General features: G+C 43.5%; 1 protein-coding gene across 3 annotated transcripts in view; it reads right to left on the bottom strand.

The window, feature by feature from the left end:
• The window catches only part of SMC4 (structural maintenance of chromosomes 4), an 87098-nt gene that overhangs the window by 30548 nt on the left and 46497 nt on the right, over positions 1–10053 (bottom strand). For all 3 annotated transcript variants that reach the window (XM_019503224.1, XM_019503226.1, XM_019503225.1), the window contains exons 8-10: positions 8037–8177; positions 5255–5405; positions 256–420 (exon numbers count right to left, since the gene is read on the bottom strand). In XM_019503224.1, the coding sequence (XP_019358769.1) occupies positions 256–420; positions 5255–5405; positions 8037–8177 (457 nt within the window). The remainder of the gene's footprint in view (positions 1–255; positions 421–5254; positions 5406–8036; positions 8178–10053) is intronic.

Below are 10053 nucleotides of genomic sequence, written 5' to 3'. Positions count from 1 at the left end.
CTCTGAAAATGAATTGTTTTCATCTAGAAGCCTGAACATCTAAAACTCCAGAACATATCAAACTTCCCCGTGTTGCGAACTTTCTCTCAAACCACTTTCCCACACTGAAAATTCTAATTTCCAATCAGCCCTATACTTTAAATTACTCAGTACTAACTATTTAACAGAGTTCCCCAAAATACTCGTCGCCTTTATGTCTAGGTAAGTTAGTTCTAAAACATTAAATCAAATGCTAGGAACATAAATATTCCAAACCTCTTTTTCTTCCTGAAGACCCTGTGTTTCCAATTTAAGGCTATCCATAACCTGTTTTAATTTTTCCTCCTCTCTTTCCTTGTCCTTTTCAAGAACTTCTTTCTTAGATGTTGCTTCTCTGATTTCTGTCTTACTGTTGGCAGGAACGTTTCTTAATTCCTCAACCTATGAAGGAAGAAAATTATCTTTTCCATTAACTGATAAAATATAATCTCTTGTCTTTGTTTCATCCCTGTATGCTACATTAATAAGGGAAAACTGAAGAAATGTAAAAGTCCAAGCCATGATATGCTGAGCCAGTCTAACATTCAGCTGCACAGAACTGCAAAAAATTTCCTTGCTTCAGAAGGGAAGTACATATAGGAAGTATTCTAAGGAGAAGTTTTATTTACCAGCATTATTTAACTGAGTGAGCACAAGAGATTCATTTCATCTAGTATACTGCTATTTTGTAAAGATCACTTGTTTAGAGTTTAGACTGTTTGGCACAGCATTTCCTACAAGTAGCCTCACTCAGTTCCTGTCCAACAGGTCCAGCATTTTCCAAAACTGGGAATTCTGAATCAGAGCAATCAAATTAGACACATTCCCTGTCTCTTATCTGTTCCTTCTTGGGTTTAAGACACAGTTTTAGACTGGTTATCTACTGGGGCAGCAGCACAGAGATATGCTGGGGTTGGGGAGCTGGAACATGTGCCTGTACTGCTGCTCTGCTCACCCTACCACTCCAGCTGGAGGGAAGTCACATTGGGCTGGATGTATGCAGGAAGTAGGTACAGGAAGAAGTGGCATCAGCCTGGAAACAGCCTCCAGCTCCCCAGGTCCAGAGCAACGCCCCTCCAGTTGGAAGCTGTGCTCAGACTGCAGCCAGGCAGCTGGTAGCTGGGAGAAGTGGAAACAGTGTGGAAACAGTTTCCAGCTGCATGGCTCTGGTACAAAAACAGGGATGTCGCTGTTCCTCACTCCCCGCTAAAGCCACCCGCCCACGCTTGGACCAAAGCAAGGTTACTTTAGCCTATGGCTTGAAAAGGTTCCTAGTGCCTGATCTACTCCAGTGAAAAGAAAGACAACCTGACCAACATGTCGCCTATTAAAGATAATGCTAAATCCAGGCTTGCAGTGTTACAGGATGGCTATTTACACTGTAGTAACCAGGTTCAGGATGATTTAGCATGGAGTGTACTTCAAATACATACGAGGTGTATGCCTCATTTGAGATGGGAGTCTCAACAGCAGTGTTGACATGTAATATAAAGGGTGAGTTTGTATACTGGAATTTACCATATTCCTTGCAAATTGTTACCCTATTATAGGGGTGTCAAACTCATGCGTGGTTCCCCTCCAATTCAGATCCCATTTTGGTGAGGACTATGAAAAGTGTTGATGGAGGGCAGATATGGTCAATATGGATCCCACATCTCAATGAATCAGTTACTCATGAGTAAGCCTCAATTAAAAACTTGTACTATAGGAAACTGTAGACAGCACCCTATCCAGGCATTAGGAACAAACAATTTCAAGGGTGACTTACTATTTGTTTGAAGCATTACCCAGTTTGGCATTGAATCTGGCTGCCATGTGAAAGGCATAATGTTTAACAAAGCTGGTTGTTCCACACTGCGATCTTAAGATACATGGGGTGTGTCTACATGTGCAATTAATGCTCAGGAAGGCTACTGCACAGTAAAATAAGATGCAGTAAACTATGTCCAGGAACACGTCTACAAAGTGAGCCCTGTCAGGTACAGGTTTGTGCCCAATGGAAGCTACTCCTGCTCTGTTCTGTTCACCTGCACCTGCTAGGTGGAACTCCAGGATCCCCCAGGTGCCAGCTCAAGGGCTGGCAGGAAGCATGGGGGCCAGTCCTGATGTGCACCAGTCCAGGAAAGCTGTGCTGGCTGCAGGGGCAGCTGTCTCCCATGCCCATGGGGACAGGTCCTGATGTGCATGTGTCTGGGAGAGCTGTCTTGGCTGCCAGGACTGTTGTATCCCAGCCATGTGCAGAACAGGTCACAACCTGCTCTCCATGTGGCTGGGATGCAGCAGTTCTGGCTGCTGTCCCAGCCCTGATCTCCAGTACCAGAGCTGTTTCCTAACAGCTCTCCAAGTTACGATCTCCACCTGGTGGGGAGACAACTGCCCCTGCAGATGGCACAGCTCCTCCTGAATGAGGGTTTAGCCAGGCAGTAGCGAGCCCCCCTGCTGCCTGGGCTGACCAGAGCAAATTGCACCAGGTCAACATCTACACATGCACTACTGCGCAGCAGCTAATGCACTGTTAGGCTAGTACCTGTATTTGCTGGTACTAGCCAACAGCACATTAGCCTAATTTGCTGTGCAGTAAATCATGTACACATGTTGACAGTGACAATTTACTACTCATTAGATTAATCTAATGTGCAGTAAAGCATCTTGTGTAGACACACCCAAGAAGTGCTATATTGGGTCAGGCTAACGATTTATCTAGCCCAGTATCCATCTCCAACAGTGGCAGAAGCAGATGCTAGAGGGAGAACATTTAACTGGATAGATCTGGAATGATCTATCCTCTATCCATTACTCTCCCTGGCATGCACCATTATTGGTTTAGAAATGCCAGAAAAAACATCTCTAAACCATTCTATTCTACAGCTATTAATAGATCTATCATCCATGAACTTGTCTAGTCTCTTTTTTGAATCTAGCTATGCTATCTGCTTCTACCACCTCCTGTGGCAATACATTTCTGAAGTTAACTACACATTGCATAAAAATGTACTTTCCTTTTTTAATGTTAAACTTGTCTCCTGATTTTAGTGGTTGCCTCCTAGTTCTAGTATTTTGCGACTTAGTGAACTGTTCACTTTGTTTATACCCTTTGTGATTCTACAAACCTGTATCGTATCCCCCCCATAGCCTTCTACCTTGCTCTGAAGCAAGATGAAGATGCTGCCTATGACCTGCCAGAATCCAGTGTGCCCCTTGATATACTGATGGAGAGGTTCACAACCTGATTGCAGGAGGAAATAATGGGAACGATCCACTTAGATTCTCTGTGTTGAGATGGTTTGGCCTTTCAGTATGCCAGATATGACTACAGAAAGGTGAGGAGAAAGTCTAAAGCCTATTATTGTTAAAGTAATAGAGAAAGGCTCCTGAAACATTTAAAGCACATGGTTTCTTTTCTCCCAGTATTGGACATGATTGTGGGAAGATGATCAACATGTTAAACTGATGCAGGTGCAACTCCAGGACCATATTAGAGATGTAGGGTGTAGACAGTAAGTGAAGTCTGGCAAAAAGGCATTATGTCTACATTGCAATGTGGCCTAATATACCCAAAACAAGTACACATTGTTATCCTTGGATTTACTTATATTAACTTTAATATATCACCGATCATAGATAGTTCACAGAGAGTTCTAGATGGGAGACTAAAAAAAGTATATTATATAGTATATTATAGAGCTGCTGCTGTCTCCTGAGATTTGCCTCTGGTCAGTTTTCTAGTTACAAAATAGTAATGAATAGCTGCTCTCCTAAAGTGTACTGCCACTAAAGGTAGGAAGATTTTGTGAAAGTTTTTCATCCCCTGGACAGTTTAAATATTAGAACTGTATACTGGTAACTGTTGGCCTATGCTGTGAATGAGGGCCCTGCTGTAGGTTTGATGGATAGCTATATGGAATTACACCTCTTAAAAACTAAAAGCCACAAATTGGTCTTGAATATGAAGGAATGGGATAATTGAGAAAAGTGAACTGAAATGCCATGCTTGTTTAATTCCATTAAAATTTAGGAGAGAATAAAATGCTGTTTCTTTAATATAGGAAAATACTGGAATGAGGAGCATTTTCTGATGATTTCTGGCAGCACCTCTTCAATGACTTCTCAACAAAATGAAAATTGAGGGCATCTACTGTGTCCCAGTTCCAGTTGTAAACCCAGGAATGCTGGATTTTAAAAGGAAGAAGGGACAGAGGGTGGCCTGTGGAATGCTCATAACAACACATCTTAAAGAACTCCAGTTAGTAAAAAAAATGTAAGTAATTTCACAATCTTTGAGCAATACTCCATATGTACATTCTATTTCTGGTGACTCCTATCAGTATATTTTTGGATGACCAAAGGAAATAGGTTAAATGTTACAGCAGTTTAAGTTCCACTTACCATGGTATAGACAAAATACTTTGTTCAACATGACCCTTGGTAAACTGGGATAATTTAAAAGCCAAGTATAATTGTTTAGTCTACCTATACCGAGATAGATACATTTCTTAGCAGAGCTGCCAGTGTAGTTTAACCTTTGTCAGAATGCTCTAATGACTGTAAGCAAGCGCATCTCATCACTCATGCACTCAGAAATCTACTTGGAAAGCCCTGGGATGAAAATTGTCCTTCCCTTATTTTCTGTGCTATAGCCTAAGGTCCATGCCTTTTTTCAAAAAATTGCCAGGGCAACTCTTAAATTAAGGAGGTGCCTTTTTCCTGGGCATGGTATAGCTCAAACAGGGGAATTAGATTCTTTACAAGTGGGCCGTTGAAGAAATTGAAGGCGTTGGGGTAGGTTATCTGATTGGTATATGTTGGGCCAAAATAGATGCCAAGTACACCTGGACTGAACTTAAGAACAGGTCATACAATGCACATCTCGTGGACTGCCCTGAGCACTAACCGACGTGCATGTGTAGGCCTGGTAGGCCACCTTTATGAATTCTGTCCCAGTAATGAGGTATCCATCACTTTGCTTCTGGATGATAAAAGACCTATCAGAGGACATCTTACTGTAGGTAGTGGCAGAATGTTTCTATCACTCAAAGGATTGAAGTACCAGTGGGTACATGAGCAAGAGCACACAGACGTCTTTTTTAGCATTTAAAATAATCAAATACCCTTTCAAGCAACCCTTGTGTTATAAAGCAGCTAAAGTTCTTTTGCAAGTGATCTTCAAAAGGCAGAAACTCCTATTTGGAATAAATTACACATTTAAAACATATAGTAAGTTTCAAGTGACAAATACCTTTTCTTTATCTTTTTGAAGTTGCCTCTGAAGTTTTTTAGCTTTACTTTTGGCATGTTTTAATTTTTCCCTTACTTGAACATCTTGCAAATCCAACTGAGTGAATTTCTCTTTGTTTTCCTCTATAAACTTTGTGATTTTATTGAGCTTTCTAAAACAGTAAAAAAGAAGGTAAGTTGGTCAATTCTGTTATTAAGATAACCATTTTTAGGAAAACTTGTTTTAAACAAAGTGTACTGCTATAATGCCTTGAATTTAAAGTGCTGCTATTCAGTTTGTTTTTTTTTATATATAAAAATCAGACAGCTTTTACTAATCCTCTGTGGGAACACAATGATCAAGCAACAGGAACAGTTTCTTTCTCTGCACATTAAACAAATTCAGCAGCAGAGCTGTCCATAACAGATTTTTCTCCTCACCTTTTAATTTATTTTTTCTGCTGAAATACAAGAATAGCAAACCAGGTTCACTGATGGCCATTTAGCCTAATGCTCTAATCTAGTGGTGCTCAACTTTTTGGCCCCATGGGGCTGATGAGCAGGGGAAGGCCAGTCTGCAGACTGAATTGAGCCCCATGTGCCAGTATTGAGCCCTGGGGCCTGGCCCTACTGCCTCCCAGTATGTAGAAAAAACATTTAAAGCTATGTCTAGGTCCGAATCGATTCGGAAGGTTCCGATTCAATTAAGAGAGATTACAGGGTCTCCTGATTTGATTCGGATTTGGAGATTCGACCACTGTATTGGGCTGAATCTCTGCCTAATCGAATCAGTGACCAAAGCTTCACACAGCCCTAACTGCCAATGCTTTGGACACTGCAACATTAGGGAATTTGTTAATATAATGTTCTTGTGAACCTAAGATGATGAACAAGTTTCTCCTGCAGAAGAAAACAAAATCTGGAGGGAAAATTTCTTCATGACCCCAAAATTGGTAATTTGTCTGACCTTTATTGCATGAGCAAGAACCTCCAACCAGGCAGACAGGTTCCTATATACTGGTAAGACCATGACTGCATTCCACACAAACGCTTCCCTAGCTGTGACTAGTACCTAATGCTAAACAGGAAGGTGAACCCTGAGAAATGCTAAAATGTGCAATGGGTGCATGAGGAATTATCCCTACAGGTGACCGGCAGAATCCCTAAATTTTGGGTTTACCAGACACTTTCTACATAGATAGTGGAGTTTTCTTTCAATCCCATCATGATCATAATACAATACTTATGTATCATGTGCAGCGATTACTGCTTCAGCAGCTGTTGCTTACCCTTTTGTGAACCTGTCATGCTGATCTTGAAGCAATCCAGGTTCCTTGCCCCACTACCATACTTTTTAGTAAGACTATTTCAAAATATCACACCTTTCTTAGAAATCTTCCAACTACAAGTCCAGAAAGTTGTTTGTGACTAGTGCATCCATTTGATCTTGCATTGATGTTGTTCTTTAATTTAAACACTTCTCCCTAATATTCACTCCACAAATATATTTATAAATAGTAATTAAATCCCCTTTTCAACCTTAGTTTGGCTAAATTAAATAAATCAAACTTTTAATATTACCTCTCATTCTCTGTTTCCCTAAAATATACTACAGTATAACCTCATGAATCCAGCCTGCTCAGGATCAACCACCTGCCGCAAATTTGAAAACTCCAGATTTTTGAAACCAGAGTGGCAGCTGGTTCCAGAGCAGCAGCTGCATGCGGAGTGGCAATGTGGGGTGGTGGACGGTGGCAGCAGTTGCTGCGTGCAAGCTTCTCCCTCTGCTGCTCCAGGACCAGCTGCCGCTACTCACCAATCTAGTACAGTTTTAAAAAGTGCCAGATTTTTGATAATTCCATATATTTGATATCTAGATTTATGAGGTTACACTCTAGTAGAAAGACAGAAGAAATGCATGGAAATAACTTTACAGTTGTGATAAAATTATAGTAGAAATATGGAATTTAGTCTAAGATTAAGGAAACAGCTCCATATTAGTTATTTTATGCATGGATCCAAGAACATTAAAAAGCATAAAGTGTAATGACAAACAGAAAAAAATACAATTTATCTTAAAGGTCTGCATAAAACTGAAGAAAAGATCTGTGAAATAGAAAAAAGAAAAGAACCCCAATGCTACAACTAATGGCCAATAATGCTCCACAGAGTTTGGTAGCCAGGACCAACAGGACTCTATTCCTGACAAATCTTTGGAATAAGTAAGAAAAAACCCATGCCTTTTAAGCCAAAAATCATAAAAAGCAATAAAAAAAAAAATTGTCTAAAGAAATGCATTTTTTCACACTGTTAATTTACAGAAGTTCTGTGCTATACAGGAAGACATAACTACATTGTTCCAGGACCAGGGTAGGAACCAGATTGTGACTTGCTGTGTATTGGGATAATGGAGGTAACTGGGGAAAGAGGCCTACTCTTGGGGAAAACACAGCCTAATAGCAGCAGCTTGCCTCCTTGCAAAGGATGGAAATATTGAAATTCACTGTGGAAATTATGGAGGCTAAAAAGGCATGCCACAAAGTTGGCCTTATGAAGGAGCACTTAATGCTTTTCCAGTCCGTAAGAGAATGCTACATACTAATTTTTTCCATATAATTCCCATTAAACGTAACTGGACATATGAAAGCAGAGCAGGAGCGTTTATGACTTGTGTTGTTATTTGAGGGTGGAGAACAAAACGCAATATGTACGTTAAAACAAAAACAACTCAGCAGCACTAAAAGCTTTATATTCACAAAAATGCAGATTGTGCTATTGTAACTTAAGATAATGGTAACACTTACTTTTCTATATCTTTTAAGGCTTTAGTCTTATCTTTCATTTCATCAGCAAGTTTACTACTCTTCTCATTAACATCTTTAGTCTCTTCGTGAATTTTTTGCTTTTGTGTTTCCATTTCATTTATCCGTTTCTGTAGGTCATAGCTACAAGAAAGTGTTTTACATAATTGAGGATTACAAAGCAGCCACGTTTATGTCAAATTCATAAGATTTTCTTCTTTAAAAATGATTTGGGAAGTTGAAAAACCAACAAAACACCACCTTACAGCAAATCTTACAACAAAGCCTCAATGCAATGATCTAGTCTTAATGCTGATCATCAGGGATCCACATTTTCTATTTCCCACAGAAAAACAGAAAAAACCATGGATTTCCCGATTTTATCAGAGAAAAAAACAAAACAAAACAGATTTTCCCTTTTAGCAGAGATACCTGCTGATTTCCCACTTTTGCAAAGAGCTCTGCAGGAGGGCAGACTTCCAGCCTGCAAGAGCTGATTGCAAAAAGGTTGGGGGAAACCCCAATCCTGCCCAGAGGGAGAGGGAGAGGGAGGAGGGCAGGGGCTGAGGCTCTCAGTCACCCAAGGCTTGGCTCAGGCTCACTGTTCTTTCTGGAGCCTGTGAGATAAGTGGGGCTTCCAGGGGGCTGGGGGACCCCTCTGGCAGGGCTGGGGGAAGTGCCAGTAGGGCAGGTGGGGGGCAGGGTGTTGGTGTGTGGCTGGTGGCTGAGGAAATGGGGAAGTGCTGGGGGAACCCCACATGGAGTGCCTGCCTGAGTGGTGGTGCATGGACCCAGAGCAGTGCAATATTGGCCCTTCAGGGAAGCCCACATGGAGGCATGGAGCCTGCTCTGGCCGATACTGTGCCACTCTGGGTCCATGTGCCGCCAGGCACTCCACATGCAGCTTTCTCCAACACCTCCCTACTCCCTCAGGTCCCAGCCAGCTTCCCGTGGGACTGCATGGACTGGGAGCAGTGCACTATTGCCAGGCTGGACTTGTCTGGGGGGCGGGGCTGGCTCCCAGCTGCAGCACGCACTCCCGGGGGCATGGGGACCCGTGGCCTCCAGTTCTGTGTGGGGGACGGGGGTAGGGCAGGTACAAGCTGCAGGCTCATGCTCCCCGCCCTGCTGAACTCCTTCAGGGCCTCCACAGCGTAGCATGTGCTATCTGGCATGGCAGTGCACAGTAGGGACACGCAAGAAAGCCGCCTGCCGCTCACAGCTTCGTGCTGCCCTGGCCACACTTGCCCTGTTTGCATGGGGGCAACAGCACAGGGTTGTGCCCCTCACGCCATGTCACACCCGCTGAACTGCATTGGCCGGGGGGGGAGCATGAGCTCCCAGCATGCAATCACCCTGCCCCTGCAGAGATCTGGGGGCTACAGGTCCCCCTACCTCCCACGAGTGTACATTGCTGCTGGGAGCAGGCCCCGCCCCTTGCCCCCAGACAAGCCCAGCCTGGCGATAGCATGCTGCTCCCAGTCCACGCGCAGTTGGCTGGGCGGGCATTCCTGCAGGATGAGGAGTGGGGAGGTGTTGGGGAAAGCTGCAGATGGAGTGCCTTCCCAGCTGGCAGTACATGGACACAGAGCGGCATGGTATCAAGCCAAGCAGGCTCTGTGCCTCCATATGCCACTTCCCTGAAGAGCCAATACAGCACCGCTCTGAATCCATGGATTACTGGCTGGACAGGCACTCCATGTTGGGTTTTCCCCAACACCTCCCCATTCCCTCAGGCCTTGGCCAGCTTACTGCAGGAGTGCCTGCCTCCCCCAAGGTGCATGGACCTTTCAGGGAAGCTGCACACAGCATACATCCACCCTGCCCCCACCCCCCTCCACAGATTTGTGGGAACAAGTCCCCCCTGCCACCTGGGAGTGTGCACTGCTGTCAGGGGCCAGCCCCACCCCTGCCCGAGCCTACAGTAGGTAGGCAGCAGTGGGGGAGCCAGTTCCATGCTCCTGCTGCAGCAGCTGCTGCCTTGTGCTGGGGGCAGGGAGCTGCAGACTTGGGTCCCTGG

This window comes from Gavialis gangeticus, unplaced genomic scaffold (genome assembly GCF_001723915.1).
Source record: "Gavialis gangeticus isolate Ggan-Ray unplaced genomic scaffold, GavGan_comp1, whole genome shotgun sequence".
In the NCBI taxonomy this organism is placed as follows: domain Eukaryota; kingdom Metazoa; phylum Chordata; order Crocodylia; family Gavialidae; genus Gavialis; species Gavialis gangeticus.
The sequence above is the reverse complement of the archived record's forward strand: the minus strand, read 5'-3'. Positions and strand labels throughout refer to the sequence as shown.